Source organism: Lissotriton vulgaris, chromosome 3_1, assembly GCF_964263255.1.
Source record: "Lissotriton vulgaris chromosome 3_1, aLisVul1.2, whole genome shotgun sequence".
In the NCBI taxonomy this organism is placed as follows: domain Eukaryota; kingdom Metazoa; phylum Chordata; class Amphibia; order Caudata; family Salamandridae; genus Lissotriton; species Lissotriton vulgaris.
In genome coordinates, this window is record NC_141689.1 from 1,934,516,831 (window position 1) to 1,934,541,698 (window position 24,868).

At 43.2% G+C, this 24,868-nt stretch overlaps 1 protein-coding gene across 1 annotated transcript; it reads left to right on the forward strand.

Moving 5' to 3' along the window:
* The first annotated feature begins 2,076 nt into the window (after positions 1–2,076).
* Positions 2,077–22,962, forward strand: LOC147728639 (uncharacterized). The gene is made up of 2 exons (XM_086963829.1): positions 2,077–2,207; positions 21,508–22,962. The coding sequence occupies exon 2, from the start codon at positions 21,538–21,540 to the stop codon at positions 22,960–22,962; it is 1,425 nt and encodes a 474-aa protein (XP_086819955.1). The 5' UTR covers positions 2,077–2,207; positions 21,508–21,537.
* Positions 22,963–24,868: the final 1,906 nt, after the last annotated feature.

The window sequence follows — 24,868 nt, forward strand, 5'->3', positions numbered from 1 at the left end:
CTGGTTCACATCTTTTCTGTCTGACAGGTCTTTTCAGGTCATTGCCCCTCCCTTTCACTCTCAGACACATTCACCTTGCTGTGGTGTTCCTCAGGGGCCGTGTTTAATGTTTATATTTGGCTTTTGGCTGTGTTGGCCAAAAGCCATAATATTTCTCTGATGTCATATGTGGATGACACACAGTTGATACTATCCTTCATTAAGGAACCTAGCCAGGACGCCACCAAATTTCGGGAAGACCTATCTGTCATAGCTGCCTGGATGGAAATGAATTGCCTCCAGCTTCACTCATCTAAAACAGAGATCCTCCTATTAGGTAGAGACTCTCATCTCTGGGGCGACACGTGGTGGCTGCCGACGCTGGGTACTCCTCCGGTGCCAAAAAACCTTCGTAAAAACCTTGGTGTTTGGTTCGACAACACCATCTCTTTTGAAGACCATGTTAAGTCCGTAGCAGGGCCTGTTTTAGGCCTACTGCTTGGCCTTAAACCCATACTGGGTTTGTTTGACCCCCACACCCGCCAGTTGGTCGTCCAAGCTACGGTTACTGAAATAGTCTGCTGCTTGGATCTACTAAGTCCGTAATCAACAGGCTACAGCACACCATGAACGCGGCAGCCCGAACGTGTTTGCCCTGCCTAGATTTAGTTCTGTCTCCTGTCTGCTGCGTCGCCTTCATTGGCTGCCCGTAGAGCAAACAATCCAGTTCAAAGTGCTTGGCATTACACACAAAATTCTTGCAGGCGCAGGCCCAGCGTTTCTGAGCAATCTATGTCACCCTTACACTCCGACCCGCGTTCTTCGCTCCGCCGACCTATATCTGACAACCGTGCCACGGTTCTGTAGGTCCAACAAAGGCAAAAAGGCAGCAGGGTGAAAGACAACTGCACCACCTAGGCTAGTCATAGAAAGTAAACTAAGGTTGTATTGCCCACCTCAAATGGTCACCTGCCACATGATCACAGATAAATTCTAGATCAAAAGCTGATGAGGCAACACACAAAATCAATAGGTTATGGTATGCACAAAGCAAAGTTCAGTCTTCGGATGTTGATTGCAAGTCTTTTTATTTTTCAAAAGTCCTTTTTGTACAAGTGGAAAACAGCCAACGCGTTTCAACCTTCACAAGTGCTTCTTCAGGGCAATATAAGGTATCCAGAATTGTGTATCAGTATGTAGGTACCAGCAATGAGTGAAGTCACAAAACGTCCCAGTTGATGGAAATAGACTGAGGCCTATGGTCAATGGCGAGTATCCCTATGTCCTGAGTCCAGATCAAGGCGTATGTTGCCTAAAACGGTGAAGAAATAACTTTTCGGGGTAATAGGTGAGCCTCCAGTGTAATTAGTAATGGTACAATATAAATTTTGCGTTAAGTTCAGAAATGGCCTGTGTCCGGCAACAGCAGGTCATTCAAGGTGCTTGCACCCGCTTTGTGGAACTCTCTGCCTCTTTCTATCAGAAACACCACCAATCTCCTGTCCTTTAGAAGGGCTGTGAAGAGCTGGCTTTTCCAATGATCCAGCAGCTCCTCTCACATCCTCTCCTCTGGCTTTTTAGCGCTGGGATGTCTCCTTGCCGGGACATCCATGCGCTCTATAAATCTCACATAACTAAACATAACATAACAAGATCACACCGGTGACTACCTCTAATTGTGTTAAAAACATACGTAGCACTTTTTGCTGCTTCTCTGCATCTTACTTTTTTTTAAAACACGGTAACACTGTAAATGGTTGAATTGAAGTGAACCTGGTCAGCTGCTCCCAGAAAGCTTTACGTTGGCGCATGGAAGTTGAGCTCTAGAAGCACAGCACTATAAGAGTTCCTATTTATCGTCTCAGGTATGTAATCAATACTTGGTTAGCCCGTATATACGAAGGGCTTGAATGTCTAAGTACCGAGTGTGACAAAGATTGTTGTCCCCACAGGACTGACAGCTCTCCTGCAGGAATGCCAGATAGCGCTCCTCCTGCGGCCAGCTGAAACATGAGTTCAGTTACCAAATATAGACGACAGGCAGCAGGAGCTGCAGAGGCCTGTGGGAACAGATGGGAGAGCAGGCCTCAGTCGCCCCGGAGCTAGCCGGACCAAGCACCCTTGAATGAGAAGCCAAGCTTGTAGTTTTGCGAGAAAGCGAGAAAAAGTCTGGCACATTTTGCCTGGGACGCGTCAGCTGCTCCGAGGTCTTGGACGGCACCGTACAGGTCTGTCAGTCAACGTCGAGTTTTATTTCGATATTATACCTCTAACTCTGAATTGTTTCTTGTAACACCATGTCACTGCATTTGCTGTATGCTTTGCCTGGAGGTTGTTTGTAAAACATCGCTGAGCTTCTAAAATGTGTTAGGCGTTGTCGTCACAAGAACAAATTCGTGTTAGAAGTGGAGAAGCAGACAATGTCATATTGCTCATGTGTTTCAGGCACGTTTTTTTCACCTGACATAATTAATTGTGAAACCCTTGCAGGTGGAAATTTTGATTTATTATAGCTTGTGTGCTGCAGTTAATACGGCAGTACTACGTGTTACTGTCCTCTTTCTATTTTGCTTGATAGGTCTGTTGCACACCCCAGCCGTTCTAGAAACCTTATATATAGTGCTGTGCTAATCCTTGTACATGAATGTCATAAAGGTGTATATATTTGGAAAATATTCCTGCGATATGTATATTTGTTATTACATAAATATGGGTGCAAAACAATTTTTGTGTGTACCCCCTCGTTAATGTGCCTAAATCATTCCCCATAAGTCTGCCATTTGTATATACAAAACAGCATTATTCTGTCGATAGAACTTTAATTCACCAGTCCTGTCACTGGTTACTTGCATACAGTGTGAACACCCATACTCACATGGGTTGTTTAAACTACGCACACTAAAAATAGCCCTTTCATAATTCAAATCACACTTCCACTCTAGCCCTACACTATGTCAGAGGGGAGCCGTTTCATTTCAGCTTTACACCTACTTAAGGATACAATGATACATGTTGCATGCGTTATTTTAAAATCCAAGACAAAATTCTGTCAGCGTGCCTAGTAAACAAATTACACGGCTGCATGTGTGAAAGAAAAAAACCTCAATAACACTTAGCAATTCATTCAGACTCGGGGGCTCATAAAAATATAAAAGATAAAGTAAAATATCCAGCTGTACTGTTTACAGAGACAGCGAGGTCGCAAAGAACTGTCATTTGTGTAATTGTGGTACTTAAACTGCCTATTTTTGGTGCTTATTGCCCACCAATTTAATTTCACGTAAGTCAAATTAATTTTGTCTGTATTGCGCAGGTCAACGCGCGTTTACCCGTTAATTTGTCTCAATTGACTGTGACGTCACACTCTCCCTTGGCTCGTGCCTGCCTTTCCAGGCCGCAGTCACGAGAGCTGCCTTATCTTCGGTTGCTGGGCTTGGTTCAGGAAGGCAGATGGGCCCGAGGCCCACAGTTTATTCACCAAGGGCCCGAGTCTCCAAAGTGAATCTCAATTTAGTAATTCTTACATTCACAAATCCCATTATTTACAAGTACATATTCATGTCAGTGATGCACAGGACGTGCATCTGCATTATTTCTTAAGACGTTTTCGTTGAATTACTTTTGAGTGTAATATTCAGAATGTAATGCGGTAAAGGTATAGCAAGGGGAGAGAGAATACAAATATGTAAATAAGCATCATTCATTTGCATTCATAAATGGATATGCACACTCTTAAAATACCGCCATTGTGGCAGAATTTTAATTGCTATTACACATGCAGAAATAGGCGAATGCTTACAAACATGCGAGTTTGTGACTGTTGACAAAACCATTGCCAGATGCATTCCCACAGTGGACACACACAAAAATAATTCTCAAGTGCAAATGCAACAGAACTATACAACATTATTGCACGAAGATGGCTTGCTACATTTCCAAATGTTTACACACATAGGAGTCCTGCTGGAAAATTGTAGCTGGTATTGGCAGCTTCTACGCAGTCTTTAGATACTGTTACTACAGAATTACTGGAATTCTAGATAAAATCTACATTAAGTATAGATTTTCTTCTGCACACTACTGTGTAACATTTATAGTGTAACCTTATTGCATAATTGCATACATTCGAACCATTAATGGATAATATATTGTGAAGGAACTATCAACTAATCTTCTCACTGTCTCAGGAGGCAGGTCTCGCTCTAATTAACATCACCAAAAGTCAACGTAAACTTTAAAATTCCTTCACCAGGATACCACATCTCTTTGGAATTCTCTCTCCTGTCTCTGAGAACTGTAATGATCCATCTTTCCTTGAGGAAAGCCCTGGAAACTCATATGCTGTGCCAACATCCAATCTAAGACATCTGCTTAACCCCAAAATTGTCTGATTGCTCCCAGTTTACTAGCTGTTGCTTCCTAAACCGAATTTCTCCCTTCTTCCATCCCTTCTTCCTATAAAATACTCAGAAACTGCTTGTACATAATTATTGTTGATTCCTTTTACATGTAAAGTGCATAAAAGGTGCACAAACACCACTTTGAACAATTAGTGGAGCTGAACCTTAGAACATCGTTTTAATACTCTTTATCAGTAATATCATGCAACTCGTTATTATCTGCTGGACATAGGTTAACATCAATTGGTTAAATGATACTGGGTTTCCATATTTATTTTTTCAACACTATGCTGAGATTCTGACTTCTCGGTATGCAGTCAGTTGTGTTTTTGAGTAACAACTATCGTTTAGGTAGTGTGGCTGGCACATTGGATTCCTTTCGTCACATGGATCATCATCGGTGAGTGACTGTTCATATATGCTCACATGGGTCCTGCCATTGATGGTATTTTGCACTTGGCGCCGCTCCTGGTATATATTGTCACAACTGTCGTTTCTGTTCATATTCAGATGTTTCAGAACTCCTAGAGACTTGTCTCCGTTCCTGGCATTTACTATACAAGCTTGGAACTATTTGCCCTCTTATGACTATTGAGGGTATTTTCTAAGCTCTTTGTATCCCTCAATATGGAGCGCACTACTCTCTGCCCCGTCCATGTCTCCACTACATTTCACCATTTATTTAGAGATGGAGCCATCTGAGACCTCCAGGAAATTGCAATTCTCCTTGCTAACGGTGAGAAATCTTCAAATTTAGAAAATGCTGCATCATTTTTGGGGCAATGACTTAATACACAACATGAGGGTTGTATAACCTCCCATTGGTTATTTTTCAAGCGTGTTTGTTATTTCACCCTAGTGTTATACAATCGTTGGGCATACCCATATCATCTGGCAGACTTGTGCTTCCGGTTTGGTACAGTGAGGGGAGTCATAGGTTACTGAGGAAGATAAACAGTGAGTTCTCTTTGGGGTCATGTTTACTCTGTGTAGAAAGTGTACTTTATATAATTAAATGTGGCATTTTTTGACACTATGGAACTAAGTTAATCTATACGACCATTCGGATTCAGTATCCTCCCACAATCAGCCTCCCACTTAACTTTGAAACCCAACTAAGGGTATTCCTATCATGTGTATTAATGCCTTATAAAGCCCGGATTTAAATCCTCTGCCGTCCCTCGTTGCACAGAGAAGATGTAATAATGGGGTGCAGTATTTCTAACATCCCACTTCTTATACAACACCTCTCTCAGTGCCCTGTGGTCAGAAACTGTCCCTTGGGGAGCCGGTAATCTACCATCACTGACTCAATTGTAATCAGAGACCTTCCTTAAATAAATCACCCACTGTACTGATACCAACCGATTCCCAGTTTGTGAGTTTCTCAGCCGTGTAATATTCACATCCTCTGGGATGTTCCCTCAGTTGAATTTGTGGGGGCATACTTTAAAAAAACAAAACAAATTGAAGTCTGATAACACCTCAATGCCACCCCACCAACCTAGGAAGTGGCCATGTTGTAGGTTTGAGTTCTGATATTAGTAGTTTAACATGCCATTCCGGAGTTTCGTTTCCGGGAAGCCCATTTATGACTTAGTTTCTGTCACTGAGCCTTCACACACACAGTCTTTGCAGCTGGAAGGCCACTTAGTGCAGCTTCTGGCCATTTCTTTGACAGTATTGACACATTTCAGTCCATTTTTCGTTCTTCTAGGCCATTACTTTGGGGCCCCATCTGTACGGCCTATCAGGACACTGCATCTAAATTCAAGCCTGCTGGTCTCCTCCCAGCCACCCCACAACTCACCTGAATGTAAACCAAGGTGGAAGTGGATGGGATCTATGGGGGCCAATGTGCCCATGCTTTTTTCATTTTACAAAAACAAAACTCTTACATTTTGTTAAAAAAAAGAACCATGCCTGTATGTTTTTCTTTATAACTCTTTTTGTTTGCAAAAAGAAAAAGCTGGTCATTACACATAAAGATTCACAGTAATTACAGTGTTGCATTAACAGATTCTTATACAAGTATACTTCTCCAGATATCATACACAAGGTGGTAGTGGCACATGGATCATTACGGCATAAAAGGTTCGTCAAGGAAGAGGATCTCAGGGGGTTCACACAGGTTCCCACGGTATTCATTACATTTTGACCAGATTGCCACCCATTTCCTTGCACACCCCCGGGCCACATAGACTGTCTCCTCTCCCAACATGCACCAGTCCATGTTGTTCTTCCATGCACTTATCTGTGGAGGTGCTGCCGCTCCCCATAGGCGTGCTATATTGCGTTTAGCAATTACCTGTCCGAGTGTTGCCCATATTCTGCCTTTTGTGGACAAGTCTGTGGGCTCTCAGATGTTCAAGAGACACCTTTTAACTTCGGGTCGCAAGCTGACCCCCCCAGACAGTACGCATACAGTTGTGTACCCGCATCCAGTAGTCTTGTATCAAAGGGCATTCCCATAGTATGTGAAGGAAGGTCCCCACCTCCTCACACCGCCTCCTACAAAGTCCGTCCTTGCTCCTACCCATCAGTACTAGCCGTGTCCCTGAGATGTAAGTCGGTGTAATATTTTAAGTTGTATCAGCCTCAGTTTTGCTGATATCGCTACTTCCTTGGGTGAGGAAAGCGCCTCCCTCCATTCCTCAACGTCAATCTCCAGACCGTCAGTCTCCCATTTTCTCCCAAGTGTGAGCAAGGGGTCAGGGGTGTGATGTATGAGTTTTTTATATGTGAGGGAGATAGCCCTCTCCGGCAAATGGCCAACAAGCAGTCTTTCTTCTAGAGGGGAGGCCTCCGGGAGCGTCATTCTAGGTGAAATGTTGGACTGGAGTGAGTGCCTAATCTGTATATAACGAAAGTACTCCGTTTGCGCTAAATCGTGCGTTTGCTGTAGTGAGGCAAATGTCACCATACCCTTGGGTCCCCATAGGTCTTTTATATGGGAGATCCTTATCAAATCCCACTTGCGAAACCCCTTTGTATGACCCAGTGTGCCTAGCCTTTCAGAAACCCAGAGCGGGGTCGTTAACGTGAGTTTATCTGTCACCCCAGTGTGCGGTTGACAATATGCCAGAGTTGGACAGAGTTCCTTGTAGGTCCTGTGAGGGGATATTTGTTAGGTTTAGAATAGAGTGCAGCTTCGAAGTTCCCTCCCGGGAGGTGCCACCTGTCCATCCTATACCCGGGATCGTCCCCACCACTGTACCTGCCCTGATTAATGTCCGAGAGGTGTGCTGCCCAGTAGTACTTTCGAATGTCTGGGAGTGCTATACCCCATCGTACCACCCTAGTGTAAGTTTCTGGAGCGATATGCGCGGTGTTCCTTCCCACAACAGGTCTCTCTGAGTTGCTTCAATCTCTGTAAAATATTTATGGGGACTAATTATGGGTAGTTCTGGAGGGCATACAAAAACCTTGGGAGCGCCATCATCTTAAATAGAGCTGCCCGACCTAGTAGGGACAGCGGTAGCCTTTTCCAAACGGCAGTGTCTCGTTTGAATCTCTGCAGAGGTGGTAAGAGATTCCTCTCGTACCGAATTGTCTCGTCCCTTGAGATAAAGATTCCAAGATACTTGAACCCCTCAGTGGCCATCTTGATCGGGCAGTCACGCGGTATTGACGGGGGGCGCCGTGTAGGACGTATAGTAGTGATTTCCCCCAGTTGACACTGTAACCTGAGTTTTTGCCAAAACTGGTGAAAATGTCTAGGGCGACTCTGAGGGATTTGGAGGGGGAGGCAACGTACATACCTGTATGGTTAATGTTGACCTTGAGGTGCCTCTGTCCGAAAATGAAGAGGGTGCTGTGCCTCCTGTTCTGTGAAGTTTTGAAAGGGACAGTGGTGCTGAAATTACTTTTTGAGTGGGGGTTCCGGCCAATAACTTCATCTCACTAAAGGTATAGGGGATATTTGACAGTGTTTATTTAAAAATATAAATATGCTGCCAGAAGATAAAAATGTGAAGATTCCCTTTGTGGTTCATTCTCATCTAAATTCTTTCAAGTTTTATGGGTGTCCTGCAGCACTTCCTGCATCCCTACTACCAGCGCCACTGAAGAGAGAGCTAAAGAAACAAGTCTTCTCACTAGAGTGAGTGCTACCTGAACGAATTGTGAATCTGTGCAATTCGCTAATCGCCTAAGGCAAAGGCTGCTTGGAAGCCTCTACAGACTTTAGTTGAAGGAGTCACCTGAACCTTCATGTTGACAAATATTTATTCTGTTTAGGAGGTAATGTAAGGGGGTTATCAGCTAAGTACTACAATACATCCTTTTAATGGACACAAAAATGTTTGCACTAGGTACAGTCTAACTAGGTATTGATAAAATATATACTTGTGAAGTATTTGTTTTATCTTAAACTCTAAATTGTTTTGTAAAAATCTGTCTTATACTGTGGATAATACAGTTTTAAAATAATAACTTGCACATTGACAGTACGTTTGTCCCAGGCTGGGACCTTGTAGAACTATTCATACACAAGGCACTATTACTTACTGCACCATTGAGGATTCCGTTCTGTGACTCTCCCATTACACATACAATCATTTGCAGTGATTGATTTAAACTATTGAGGTTTGAGGCCAAAAGTGTGGATTTTGCATCTAATAGTTTAACTAGTGTTAGACCTGGCATCATTGGGGTGGCTTTCCCCTATATTTTTGCCTTTGCCTCCTGTGTTTTTGCTGTGTGTAGGACTTTGTTTTGCTGGTCTAGATGCTCTGGGCACTTTGCCACTGCTGTTCAGTGCCAAAGTGCAAGTGCTCCCATAGTAAATTGTTGTTCTGAATTGATGGTTCCATTATTTGTTTATTTGGTGTACTGTTAAGTCCCAAGTACAGTGCACTGTGTGTGCCCAGGGCCTGTAAACCAAATGCTGCTAGTAGGCACGCAGCACTGATTGTACCACTTACACAAACAGCCTTGCAACAAGGTCTCAGACCTGCCACTGCAGTGTCTGTGCGCAGTCTGATACTGCTGCGTCGACCTGGCAAGGGCACCCACTTGCCAGGCCCTAACCTTGCCTTTTCTTACAGGTGAGTCACCCCTAAGGTAGGCCCAAGGTACCCCTGTGGGCAGGAGGCAGTGTATATGTAGGACAAGCCCTGATGTTTGTGGCATGTCCTGATTGTGAAATACTGCCAATTTAGTTTTTTTCACCATTGAAAGGCTATCTGTCCCATAGTTTAGAATGGGAGTTTATTTATAACATCTTATAACTATAACTTACAGTTGGGACAAGATAGAAAGGTCAAGTATAGTATGCCTGAACTCAGAATATAAAAATGCATCTTTAAGTAAAAATTATTTTTATATTTTGTGTTTGAAAATACCACTTTTAGAAAGTGGGTGTTTTCTTGCTTAGAAATCCTGTGTGCTACTACTAGGTTTGTGTTTTGACTGTCTGGCTTTTGGAGTGACAGGGGCTGGGGATGTGCATTCGGCTCAGACAGCCACTTGGGGGGTTGAGGTGTGTCCTGCCTTACCAGGGTGAGTCAGGGCTGGGCAGAATAGACCTGGACTGCATTCAGAGTAGGGGGAGGAGATTTATTTCACACCTTAATGGGCCTGGTCTGCCAAGGACAATGCTGTCTCCCCCTCCTGCCAGGAAGCTGTACCAGAGAGGACAGAACTGGTTTTGGCCGGGCCAAGAGCTTCTCTGCCACAGAAAACAAAGGATCTTGGATTATAAAAAGAGGGGCCCAGACCCAAGACTTTTAGATAACTGCTGAACTAATGAACCTGCCAGGAAGAAGGACCGGGAAAGCTGGAGGAGGAGTACTACCCCTCTGCTGTGTGCTGTTGGGGTTGGCCTGCAGTGGTTGCTTCTGTCTTGGGCAGGGAAAGGACCGGACTGGGCTTTCATCATCCTGCTGTTAGAGTTTCCTTCAAGGGCTTGAAGTAGAGCGTTCCTCCTGTTGGAAGTCTCAGGGATCGAAAAGACTTCAAAGATCACTTCTGTAAATCAAGAGGAACCTTTGCCAAGGAGAAGAGCTGGAGAAACTGAGGAGGAATACTGAACCTGTGCTGTTTGCTGTCTGGGGTGGGCCTGCAGTGGCTACTTTCTGCCAAGAAAAGGGAAAAGGACTTTGCTGTTTGCTGTCTCCCCTGCTTGAGGAAGATCTCCAAGGGCTTGAAAAGGAGCTTGCCTCCTGTTCTGAAGTCTCAGGGACACAAATAATTCACCCCCAGTTCCCCTGAACTTCCTTGCTGGGAGTTCAAAAGGTGCCTTTAGCTGTTCTGGGCCTCTGGCGGTTGTTCTGGCAGTTGGGAGCTGGAAAAGCAATGTAATGACGAGAAGTGCGAAGCAACCGTACCGGTGTCCGACGCATTGGCAAAGAAACCAACGCAGTGCCTGCCCGTGGCTCGAGAAATCTCGGCATGTCGCATCCGGTGCACCGATCTCCGAAGTCTGAGATCACCGCACCGAATCCGACGCTAGCCTTGCTGTGCAGCTGCACGAACCCACGCATCGTCCTGGATCATCGCATCGAGGTGCCAGATCTGTTGCATTGTTAGGGGACGCAGTAAGAAACCGACACATCTCCTTTCCGGTAAAGAACCAATGCATCACCTCCCCTGCGCAGCAGTAAGGAACCAAAGCATCACATCCCCAGAGCAAAGAACCGACACATCACCTTCCCTGAGTGTAAGGACCAACAGATTACCTTCCCTGCGACCCTTTTTGTTTGTGTGCATGACGCATCCAAGGTACTTTGTGTGAAAAGTGTTCCATCTGCAATTTGCTTTGAATTGAACTATTTCTACCATTTGAAAGTCATATTTTTAGTACTGTATTGTGGATTTTTGAAATTTTAGTCTTGATTGGTTTAGATAAAGATTACTTATATGCTTTCTAAACTGTTGTGGTGTCCATTTGTAGTGTTTTCACTGTATTACTGTATGTGTTGACAAATGCTTTACACACTGCCTCTGAGATAAACCTGTGTGCTTGTGCCAAGTTACCAAGGGGTGAGCAGAGGTTATTTTAGAAGTGTATCCCCCTTACCCTTACTAGGAAGAAGGGTCCCTACTTGGACAAAGGTACCTACCTCTTCCAAATAGAGATGCAGTTTCCAGAAATTGAAAAAAACAACAAAATAGTGACAGAATATTTTGGTCTTTTTAGCCATGTCTTTGACCCTGCCACACACACTCACTAACCCACATCACTGTGGCACTCAAGATCCCAGTTACTATGCTTTTTTATGCACTTAAAGTTCTGTAAATGAAGGCAGCTTGGAAACATGACAAATAAACAGGGTTGCCCTCCAGGACATAGTCATTTACAATACTAGCATAGGTTTTTGCATGCCCCCAGAAATACATCCACAGACTGCCAGAAGGCCGCACCCCACAGTTTGACGACCTTTGCTCTAATGGAAGGAAATGCATGCTGTTTGATGTATCCTTTTCATAATAAGTAGATGTTGGCAGATCAGTTTAACCAGGGGTAGGCTGTAGGAAGATCTGGTTGCCAAAAACATGGTCCCAAATTGCGACCAGTAAAGAATTTTATGAGCAGACTAATGACTAATAGGTTGGTTCATAAAATTCCGATCCACAATGGGTCACAGTCTGAACTACTGCATGAATATTAATCGGGGAGGTCGCAAACTGTGACTCACTGTGATTGAAGGCCATCACAGGAATGGTGGCCTGCTAGGATGAACGCACCACAATTGTGGGGATTGCCTATCAATAAAGCAGAATTTTTTTTTAATACGGCCCATTTCCTTAGGAGACAGGAGCTGCATTAAAAAAATAAATGTTAATTTTTAAAAGTGTGCGAATTAGCACTGGACCTCTTAGAGCGACTGAAGAGCTAGGGGGGAGGGAAACCTGGCAGTCCTGCAAAAGGGGAAAGGGGCTGAGGGAGGCTCAACAGAATGACTGGGGAACTATGCTGTCCGATATCTTGGAGCTCTTACTAAATGAAAAATATTCTAATAATGTAATGCTGTATTGGCCAATATGAAAAATGTAAATAAAAAATAAAAACTGCTTTAAAAAAATGGGATGTAGTGGACCACTGCCTACTCCCAAAATAACTTTTGCTTTTCAAGATTCACAAACAGGCAGATGTGGGAAGAATTGGTTGTAAAAATATGGTTGCTGATTGTGACTAGCAAACAATTTTATGAACTGACTTATGACTTATAGACCAGTTTGAAACATTCTGATTCACCTTGGGTCACCATCCACTCATGAATAATAATGAGGTAGGTTACAAATTGGCAATCACTGTGATTGATAACAATCACAGGGATGATTGCCTACTACGATCAATCAATACACAACAGTGATTTTTCCTCTGAGAAAACGGGAATGCATTTTTGTTAGAAATGGGATTTCTGGTTGGCTAGAGCAAGTGCCTAAGCCAGTCAGAAACCACCACTCTAGTCAGGGCTAGGAGTCACACACTGAAGATAACCCCTGCTCACCTCCTTGGTAGCTTGGCATGAGCAGTCAGGCTTATCCCAGAGGCAATGTTCAAAGTGCTTGCGCAACACACACACACACAGCAGTGACACACTAGGCACACCACAAAAGAAACTCCACACAAGGTTATATCAAAATAGCCTTTGCTTCGTATTACTCATAAACACATTAGAGTGCACTCACATATATACATTGTGCCACCTGGCACTAGGCATTACTTTACAGAGATTATAAACATGACAGTGCTAATCGGGCCACTGTCATAACCATTAGAATGCAAGTAGTGAAAATAAAACAACCAGCAACTACTGGTATTAGTACATAAACCACATTAGGCATAAACACATTTTGAATTTACATTAGGTATAAACACATTATGCATAAATCACGTTTAGCAGTGCACCATAGTACCACTAGTAAGGTGCATTCATCCTCTTAGGGCCTTGCGCCCAACCAGAACACTAGTGCTCCAAGGCCAACTGGCCTTTCTCGGGGGGCTTTCTTGGGATCCCCCGCAACGCCTTTTGTCCACAAAGTCAGGGCTCTAGGCTGCTGATGCCACACTCCCTTTACCACCAGGCTGCCACTGCAGCAGGGTACAGGCCGAACAGACCGGTACCAGAAATAGGCGTGCGAAGGTGCAACTCACCCATGTCTCTCCTGAGATACAAAATGCCCCAATGTTGCAGCTGCCCACAGTCTGGCAGTGCAACTGGGAAAATTGCTGGGCACAAACAGTGCTTTGTGAGCCCCACTCACCGGGGTTTCTCTGGGGCAGAAATCAAGCACCAATCTGTGTGCCCGGCAGGCTCCGCTCACAGGACCTTTTCTCGCTTTGCCCTAGTCTCTTCGTTGTGGGAGGCAGTGGGAGGTGGGAAGTTATGACAATACAGCTTGCAAGGCTCCGGTCCCCTCTTCAGCATGCGGGGCTCCCCTCACCCCGCAGACTTCAGACTGCACGCAGGACTTCCCTCAGTACACTGGGAGCCCCGCCCAGAAACATGCATCCTTCGCTTGGCTTCCAAGCTGGTCGAACTTCCTTCATGGGGGCGCAATGTCCCGCCCACCATCAGGCTTGTCTCGCCTTACTTCCAGTTTTGGCGGTGCGCTACATTGGCCGCCGCACGAAAAAGAAGGCCTTCTCTCCTGGGCTACGGTGAAAAAAACCACACTCCCCTAGGTGGTTTGTTTGTGCACAAATGTTTTAGCCCTCACATCCGTCCAATAAGCACCTCACATTCACATCCATACCCAAACATTGGAGTAATAATACCACTAAAGGATGGCCCACTAAATTTAGAAAGTAGTCAGAAAGAAATCCCTTGGATTTAGATATAGCGCGTGAAAAACTATGATTTTATTAAAAATTCCCAATTTCAGTTTTAAAAAACAAGAGGAACGTTCCTCCCACTCCTTGCGTCAAATTTCATTCAGTTCCTAATTACACAAAAATTAAAAACTTAAGCATAGGTGTTCAATGCGAAAGTGAATAACATAAAAATACATCAACAAAACATAAACACATCAAATTCACTAAACATGAGGAAACCCTATTGACACAGAGAGAAATGTAGATTTTCCCCAACTTTGTTGCCCAGAAAATTTGGATTTTATTAAAGGCCCGGAGGCTAATCTTATTGCAATCTTCTTTATTTAGCCAACCACAGCCACTTTAAAGAACAAAGAGTATTGTGACATATGAAAACTTCCAACCCTATAAAAGGTCAGAACACCAGATACACATCCTTCTTTTTTAAGGAAAAAACAAAACAAAATAGTAATAGATGAATAAACCAATAGATGAAGCAATCCAAATAAACTTCTTCGAAGAGGAAGGCATCTTTGCAACAATAGAGAAAGTTGATTAGAAACTTCAGAGCGATAATCTTCAAAACAGCATCCAATTTATTGTTGACCACAACCTAAAAGGCAAAACAAAGGGTGAAAAGGGATGGGAAAAAAGGGAGGGAATATTATTAGCCTCTGAGTCCTTAATAAAATCCAGATTTTCGGGGCTACAACGTTGGGGAAAATCTACATTTCATGGCGAGACCAGAGGCTCATCTTATTGCAAGTTTAAAGCTTCTTTAATAAACAAGAGGCAGCATTTTTAATAGGCCTAAAATAAAACTTGCGAAATATCATATCATTTGACCAATCAGCACATTTAAGAATATCATTCAAAGAAGCACCATGTAGAAAGGCTTGAGAGGCAGAAGCACCACGGACAGAGTGGGCGCCAAAGAGTGTAACATCAATATTAGACAATTTCATGATCTCTTTTACCCATCTAGCTAGAGTTGATGGAGAAACGCCTTTGTGAGGTTTCCTGAAAGAAATGAATAACGATTAACATTAGATCTTAAAGAAGAAGTCTTCAACTCATATTCCTTAACAAATCCGACAACACATAAATTGACATGATCATCAAAATGAGGATAAAAAAATGGACTGAAAGTTAGTTTTGGTTCTGTTGTTTAAGTAAAAACAAGTACCTTCAGGGGAAAAAAATCTGTTAGAAACATCTCAAGCTCTAACGTCAGAGACTCTTCTAAAAGAAATTAAACAGAGAAGAGTAGTGAGTTTAAAGGAGAGTAACTTAAGAGATAAAGAGCTGTTTGAGCCTAAGTTATCAATAAATCGCAGAACTATAGAGACGTCCAAGAGGGAGTTATATTTAGAAATGGAGGTTTGGAAATCCTAATACTCCTCAACAGTCTCCTAATAAGAAAGTTCTGGCCCACAGAGGAACCTTTAACTGAAGCATGACCAGAAGCAATAGCAGAACGATGGATATTAATGGTCCTGTAAGCAAGACCTTTAGCAAATAATTCGGAAAGGTAGTTAACTTCTTCTACTACATCCACTGAAATAGGATCAAAGTGCCTTGCAAGACACCAGCAAACCCATTTTTGCCAAGCCAATCAATAGAGATTGCGGGTACCTGGTGCCCAAGATTCTCTAATAAGAGTTGATGCCTCCACAGAAAGTCCTGGGAGTTCCCATAAATTCCTGAAACTTTCCAAGCCATCAACCTCAGGACTCCACCTAGAACCAGATCGAGGAGTTCTCCTGAGGGGCCTAGAAGGATTTGAGGGAAAACTGGTAGCAAGATGGGGTAATCGACTAGCATCTCCAAAAGCATAGGGTACCACACTTACAACTTACAAAGGGGGGTCACGAGGACCAGAGAAGACCTCGACTTGCGGACCATTGCTGCTACCCGAGTAATTATCGAAAAGGAAGGAAAGGCGTAGCCCTTCAGTGTTCTCCAATCCTGCTTGAAGGTATCCACTCTCGCAGAGTCGGGATCTGGAGGCCAACTGAAAAAAGTTTTCAGCTGGGTGTTTATTCTGTCTGTAAACAGGTCCACTTGACAAAGGCTCAAGATATCCATCAGAGTCAGAAAAACATTTCTGTCCAGACACCAATTGCTTGCATCCCTGTGGTTCCTGGAGAACCAGTCTGCCTCCACGTTGCTTAAGCCAGGAATGTGTTCTGCTTGAACTAAAATATTCTGTTTGAGACCGTAGTCCCAAAAGACCTTGGCCAAATCTGCTAAATCCTTTGATTTCAGACCCCCAAGTGTGTTGACATAGTTCACTGCCGAGACATTTTCCATCCTTAAGAGAATGGAACATCTTGCGGAGTTCTTTGTAAAAGATTTTATTGCAAAGGAGCCTGCTAGAAGCGCCAAACAGTTTATGTGTAAGGATTTTTCTTCCTCCTTCTATAGTCCACCAGTAGAGGTTGAACCACAGATCGCTCCCCAACCCGACAAGCTCGCATCGGATTCTATCACAAGGTCCAGGAGAGAGCCAAAGATTGCTCTCCCATTCCAGGCTTTCATACTCTTGAGCCACCAAAGGATCTCATCCCTCGCCGCTTGGGAGAGGGACAACTCTTGAGAATAATTCAAACCATTTCTCAGGTGTTTGGTCTTCAGGCGTTGGAGAGCCAGATAGTTCAAAGGTCCTGGAAAAATGTCCTGAATCGTAGAGGACAAAAGGCCTATAATTCTGGCAGGCATTCGAAGAGAGATCTTGTCCAGGGAAAGAATGTTTCTTAGTTCCCTTTTTATGCGCTTTAATTTTTCTCTTGAGAGACTTATTTGACCTTCAACGGTGTCTATCATAAAACCTAAAAATTGAGTGATCTGGCTTGGGGTCAAGCAGGATTTCTGTCTGTTTATCACAAAATCCAGGTCCTCCAAGAGATTTATTGCTAAAGAGGTATGGTCCGTTACTCTGGATTTGACTTGATCCATTATAAGGATGTCATCTAGATAAATAATTAGACGTACCCCTCGTTCTCTCAGGTACGCTGCCACTGGTCTGAGAACCTTGGTGAAACACCAAGGGGCGGAAGAGAGGCCGAAGTGTAGGCAAACAAATTCCCAAGTCTTTCCACCCCATCTGAAACGTAGGTATTTCCGATGGTCTTCGCAAATAGGTATAGTTAGATAGGCATCTCTTAAGTCCAACCTTGTTAGCCAATCTCCAGGTTGGAGAATATCTCTTATTAGATGGGGGCCCTCCATTTTGAAATGATGGTATTCGACCCATTCGTTGAGACTCCTTAGATTTATAACCGGTCTCATCCCTTTCTTTTTCTTCTGCACTAGAAAGACGTTGCTTATAAAACCAGCGGAGTTGTCTAGACATTCTCTGATGGCACCTTCCGCTAAGAGATCTTTTACTTCCTGGTCTACAAGATAAATCTTGATTGAATCTGATCAATTCTGGGACGAGATCTTGTATGGGTTCTCCTACAAAGTCTATGTGGTAACCTGAGACAGTCTGTAGGACCCAAGGGTCCTGAGTTATGGAAAACCAATTTTTTGCAAATTGAGCCAGTCTCCCACCAATCTTTATAGGGGTAACAGAAAGGTCTTGACTTGCCTGAACCTCTTGATCGACGGTTGCCTCGTGAGCCTCTTCCTCTAGCGGCTTGTCTATGGGGGTAGAAGTTTGAGTAGTAGTAGGGGTTCGATCTAAAACCTCTCTGAAATGAGGCTCTGGAATTAGCTTGACCTAGGCCGGGGAAACGGCCTCTTGATTGCCCGACCCTTCCAAAAACACGCTTATCAAAGACTCACTTAATGTCCCTTTGCGACGTTTCAATAGAATTAAAAGCTGCAACATATTTTGACATTCGTTTTATGAAGTTATCCCCAAAGAGTAACCCATTAGCCTTATGCCCTCCTTCATCATTGGCAAGCTCCACCAATTTGGGGTCTATTTTAAGGAGGATACTCTTCCTTCTTTCCACATTCAAGGTGGTGTTCGCATTGCCAAGAAAACAGACCGCCCGTTGTATCCACTGCCTCAACTCATCGATATTAAGGGAGGAATTATTAACAAAGGCATCTTCGGTCACGTCGAAAATCTTAGACAAAGGACCAGAGAGATCAAGGAGCCTATTTTGACACATGTGTAAGCCTTTGTCAAGTCCTTTTCTGGGATCCCTACCACCCTTTGCGATAAAGGCAATCATTTTAGGGTCCAGGTCTGGAGTTTGAGTAATCTTGTTAGGGAGGGAGGATCTAGGGCATTCAGACCTAAGGCGCAACCTGACATCCTTAGGGATCTGCTTTCTGAGCCAAGAGTGTATATAATTGGCAACATGGAGGACTGGGGTCCACTCAGGGAATAAGGGGTGTTTCAGTAGAGAAGGGTCGAACATCAGTTCCCCAAAGGGGTCGGTGAGTTCGCCCAGGTCATGGTCTTCCAAGATGATAACCTTATCCCCCCCCTCCCTTTGGAGGAGACGCTTCTGAATCCTCTGAGTCAAAATCTGAGGAACAGCTCAGTTCCACTTGGGCACTCCCCGAGGAGTTATCGCATTGCACAATATTGTGTTTGTGTGCATTGGGTAGAAGCTCTGAATCATTAGATGGAAATTCTGTTGTCTCTAAAGGTCCAACAATCTTACTCAGGGTTGAAAATCAGGTAAGAGCCCTGCTCCTATCCTTATGTTTACTCCTTGTTGGATTCCTTATTTAATAAAGCGTTGACGCATTTCGGTGGTACACAAAGAACATATACGACCACCTTCTTCAGGACTCTCCAAATAAGGGGGTTTTACTCCTCCATCTAAAAGAATTTTTTACATGTAAGTCACATGAAATGCATTTCCAAAAGCATATATAATAAAACATGTATCAAAAAACATATTTAGCGTAAACAGACAGTATTTCATCCTGTACATTATGTGAATTCAATAAAACATCATCTCCTAATTCTCTAATTGGTGCTTCTGAGGACACAACCCAGGTTCTCTAGCCCAGGTGATATGTTGTTGCTCATTCTTACATTGTCCCAAATGTAGCACCAACTGGGTTCTATAAGAAATGTATATTCTACTACAGATTTTTTATGCAATATCTCAATCCATAGGCACCAGAAAAAACTCTCCCTGACACCCATGATGGGATAATAGTACATGTTCCTCTACTCAAACCACAGGGTCCCATTAAAATTAAAAACTCCAATTCACACTCACCGGGTGGTCAGAATGACCAGCAGACAGCTATCCGTTTTGACTCTCACACAACTTCATTAAAAACCCATAGGATTGTTCTAAACCCAACACTGGGGAGACAAAGCAAGATAACCTCTACTCAGTCGGGTATTTGTAATTGTAATATATTGCTGTATATTCTTATTGATACTGATACAGTGTTCATATCTCATTACCTGCACTGTTCTCATAGGCCACGTCCTTAGGTAATCGTGCCTCAAGTGTTAAAAATCTCCACTTTCCTATTTCTTCAGGATGTAGGGTGGGTTTACCTCCACTCCCTTCTCACAGGAACCAGCATCTAATTTTGATTATACAGATATGCAAAAAATGGGGAATAACAAAAGTATCCGGTATTAGCCCTCAATAATTTATTAGTCTAATCACTTCATGATATGCTTTCTGGAAAGTCTAGAATATCAACATACCTCTCTAGAATTGTGAAAACCACCTGCGATGACTGTTTGGTAAAAAGTTGTTGCCAGGTAGTGAAGATAGTGTGTAGATAATCGGAGACCCTCTTATGTCTGATCTTCTTGCTGCAACTCGCCCGCCTCTTAGAGGTCAGATCAAGGTGTGCACTGGAAGAATAAGCCAATGCAATGTCTATAAAACATACATCCTCAGATTGCATATTTCATTTACATTTTGAAAATTGAAACTCCGGACATGTAGTATTGTGGCAGTCAGGACTATCTATTCATCTTACATTCTTTTGAGGGGTATCTTAGAATTTAAAAATAGCACGAGGAGTGTTAGCCTTAAACTTCCTTGATTATGCGTGCATCCTACCGTCTACATGAATTTCAGTTCATGCCATAGAAGATAGAATACAAATCATCTTCCAACTGCCTAGTTATATGTGCATGTAAAGACATGCGTCCGATTCAAAATAACCAGCCATATCTGGTCCCCCATGTACTGCTCATAGAGCTAATCACTCGTATGGCGGAATACTAACGATCTCTATTATTTCGTGTATTCAAACCTGCGTCCCGCTACTGTCTCCCTTTTCGACATGCGTTCAGGCTCAATTAACACAGCGTGTCAAATCACTCATGCCTGTCTCTTCGACATGCATGTCGGCTCGATTAACGCAGCGTGTCAAATCACCCAAATACATCTCATAGAAGACATCTCCTCTGACTATGTGAAGAGTCATTAATCAAAAATCAATATGGTCTATACCACAGTCTCTGTGTTATCACTCGCTTTCTATGCTATTACGGCGGTCTTCTCGGATTCTTACCTCTCAGTTGGAGCGGTGCGTCATGAAGGTTTCTCAGTGTTAAACGCCGACGTAGAAGCCCGGTCATATTTAAAGGGCCGGAATTGCCTCGTGACCCTTAGCGTAATGCCGACCCACATAGCCTCCACTACTTTGGGGGCGACTGATATGTAATAAAAAGGGAAGTCACAGATGTAGCACCCACTTTATGTGCTACGTCACAGCGGCGGTAAACTGCGAGTGCAGGCCCTGAGACAGGTTTGAAAGGCTACATTGGTGAGTGGCGCAATCAGCGCTGCAAGCCCACCAGTAGCATTTAATGTACTGGCCCCGGGTATAAGAGATACTACATTACTCGGGACTGATAGGTAAATTAAATTATCTAAACAGGTGTGCCACGTTTTACCATAGAGAGCACATGCTCTTTACACTGGACAGCAGTGATAAAGTGCCCGGAGTCCTAACACCACCAACACCAGGTCAGAAAAAATCCTAGGAGGAAGGCAAAAAAGTTCAGGGATGACCCTGCAAAAAGGGTCAAGTCCAACAATTTTTAAAAAGGAACTTTTTTGTAAAAAAATCTTTAAGAATTGGCAGTAGATCAATGCCTACTTCCCCAAAACCTTTTTTTTAAGATTCACAAAGGGACCCTTCCCATTTCCAAATGAATTTCCTTCCCAACTAAGGAGCTGGTAATATTTTTGTAACTATATTATGGTGTACATATTCACAACAAATGCACAATAGCACTCCATAGGAGAAGGTCTTCATTAAAGTTACCATATTAGTGTGTATATTTTAGATGTGTGGGATTTAGTTTCTACAAAACATTGGCCAGATTTGGTAAAGCTTTAAGTGTGTACATGTTAATTTAAAGATTTCCAACTGAGTACACTTTCTATTTCTTTCTTTTTTTTTCTTCAGAACCCGGATTTGTATGTATGACCAAACGGTATGCAAGATTGGACCTGTGAGCAGACGGTACCGATCTCTTTACAGCTGAAGGAGGCATATTCTTCTGACAAAAAAGCGTTGGAGGCTTGCTCTGATACTATGTCCGAAGGTTCCTCCCTTGATTCTTTCTACGATTCCTTATCCGACCTGAATGTGGCAGACATGGATGGCGACTTACCTCCTGAACTGTTAGCTTTTCTCAGCCAAGACGAGATCAACAAGAGTCTTGACCTCGCCCGTGAGGCGTTTTCTGGCTCAGAATCTGGAAACTTGAGCCCGGAACCAGAAAGTGTGCAATTTTTAAACCTGCCTTCCTTGAACCCCTCTCCTTCACCTGTTGAGGACACTAAAGAAATTAAGCCAGAAGCATCAAGTGCTACGTCAAAACAGGTGCCAGCCACAAAAACCAGCAAAAACACTGCTGATGTTGCAAATGAGATTCAAACTATCATCACACCTCTTTTAGCTGCAAGACCCAGCTTAATCCGAAGCCTTCAATCTCAGTCCTCCACTGTGAAAGGTGCTGCAAAACATGGCCCAAAACCCATGAAGCCAGGATACAACAATGAGGCATCCTCCCGAAATGACCTTTGTAACAAAGCTGCTAATTTCATTGAAGAACTTTCTTCCATTTTTCGAGACAAGTCAAAATCACGGGGAAGAAGTTCTGATGGAAACTCCTCTTCACCTGACAGTGGTTATCTTTCCCCAAAAAATGTCCAGACACCTCATAGCAAAGCTTCTACGATTAGTAAAAAAGTCAAACCTCAACAAGAAGTGAAGTCTGAAACAAAGCTACCGTCAGTGAGCCCTGTGGAGTCTTGTAAAGTGGGTTTTGCCACTGAAACCAAGACACAAGTCATTCAGAGGGGAGAAACTGTAGCTGAACACCATGCTGCAGTTGTAAATGACCACCCTTTGCTTCCACAGGAACAAGTTGCTGACAACCAGGTCCCAAATAAAAGGAACCCCCCTTTAGTTCAATGTGAACTTGTGGCTAATTGCCAGGTCCCAAATATAAGCAACCCCCCTTTAAATCCATATGAACTTTCGGTTGATCGCCAGGTCCCAAACATAAGCAAACCCCCTTTAGCTACATGTGAACTTGTGGCTGATCGGCAGGTCCCAAATATAAGCAACCCCCCTTTAGCTACATGTGAACGTGTGGATGATCGCCAGGTCTCAAATACAAGCAACCCTCCTTTAGTTTCACATGAACTTGTGGCTGATCGCCAGGTCCCAAATATAAGCAACCCCCCTTTAGTGCCATGTGAACTTGTGGCTGATAGCCAGGTTCCACCTGTACCCGACCACCCTCTAGCTCCTCGGTTTATTCAAAAGTTGAAGAGTCAAGAAGTTGCAGAAGGAAGTATGGTTCGGCTGGAATGCAGAGTCTCTGGAAACCCAGCACCCCAAGTCAGGTAAGCCAAAAGAAAGAGTTGGCTAATAGCAGTAGTGTTATGATTGAGTGTATATGGCAGGATATTTGACAGGAATTATTTGGCAAGCACCGCTTCTGGTTGCTTGTGGCTTTTTGTGCATGCCTAGTTTGGTATTTGTCAATGAACCTAAACTTTAAACCGTTCATTTGCATATTCTAATCAAGCTCACAACCCGAGCCCCTAAATCGTTGATACATTTCAGCAGTGTCATGATCATCTGTGGAACCACTCCAAGCGCTACAATCAAAAACATCAGATAAAATTGCATTCAGACTAGAATGTTAGTGTTCATAAAATAAAGAATCGGTATTTACTAAAGCGCAATGAAATGTCGACAAAGGTGAACTGAAATCATGGAGCATATTTACAAAGAAGTGACGGAGTGTTAGCCTTCTTGGATTAACGCCACGGTCCACCACTTCTGAAACGCAGGGCTGCACCGTATTACAACAATACGGTGCATCCCTGTGTTTCTCCCTGTGCTGGCGCTAATTTCAGTTACTGAACACCAACTCAGGCACCCTTGCACCATGGTGCAATGGTGCTTGCATTGTGAGGAATGATTGTTTATGTGCAGGAAGGTATCCCTTCCTGCACATAAACAATCTTAAATGTCGATTTGTAACTTTTATGTGTGCTGCTTTGTGCAGCAAACACAGAAGTTGCAACTTGTCATTTTTAAAATTATTGTTTATGTGCCGTAAGGGACATCTTCCTGCACCTAAACAATCATGCACAGCATATTGCTGTTTCTATGTGTGCTGCACAATGCAGCACACATAGAATCATCAAAAACGAGGAGAAATAAAGCATTTCCCCTCCTTCTGCCATGTTAAGACCAGGTTTTTTTTGGTCTTAATTTTGCGCTGCCTCCTATTTATGCCACTCTTGTAAATTGGAGGCAATGTCAAAATCAAGGGGTATTGCGGCATAACACCCACCGCAACAACTATTGCCCCCACCCTTTCACGCTAAGTATAGCGTGAAATGGTGCCTTATTTACAAGGCAATGTTAAGCAATGTTAAGTGGCTTAACACTGCACTGTAAATAAGGCAAAGACCATATCGCCACAGGAACGTCTTTAAAAGTGATGTTCTGTGGCGATAAGGGCTTGTAAATATGCCCCATGTTTCTTGTTTTTCCAGCGTACAAAATACGTTGGCTGAGTTGGTAGCATTGTAATTTAGAAAACATGCGGGAAATGCTCTGAAAAGAGAAATATAAAAAAATGCTGAATTGTTGAACATTGTTGTAGTTAGTTTCTCCTTATTGTAGGTTGTTTCTATGTAGTAGAGAAACCATTGCCGTGTGCATGTTTTTTCACTTCCCGCAGGAGCGTGCACCTCGAATAAATAATAAGGACCCCTTATGCATGATCGCCTTTACCCACAGAAGGGATAAAATCCTTTGATACATCATGCCCAAGGTGGGGACGTAGTAGTATGTACGTTAGCACTCACACTTGTTGATAAATTTGCAAGAATACTTCTTTCGAATTTAGAAAACGTGTGTGCTTTAACCAAATACAGATAAAAAATTGCATCCTAATTGTAGGCGTAGGTATTTAGGAAAAGTGGGTAAAGGGGGTCATTGTGAAGACGTGTTTGGGCTCTAAACTCAGTCATTTACTGCGTTTGACCCCCCTCCCCCCCCAGCATATTAAATTAATTTAGGTATTTGATGTGTACATACATGATAGACTGTGTGTTATATTTTACTGTACATTTTACAATTCTTTCTGTACTTTTTTATTTTATGTATACAACTGTAAATTGTAAGTGTCAACCTACTATGTCACTCTTCCTGCCAACTTAAAAAAATATCTTGCTCTGTGTAAAAGAGAAGGGGACAGAGCCATGGAGAGGGGATGTGCTGGGTGTTTATGCAG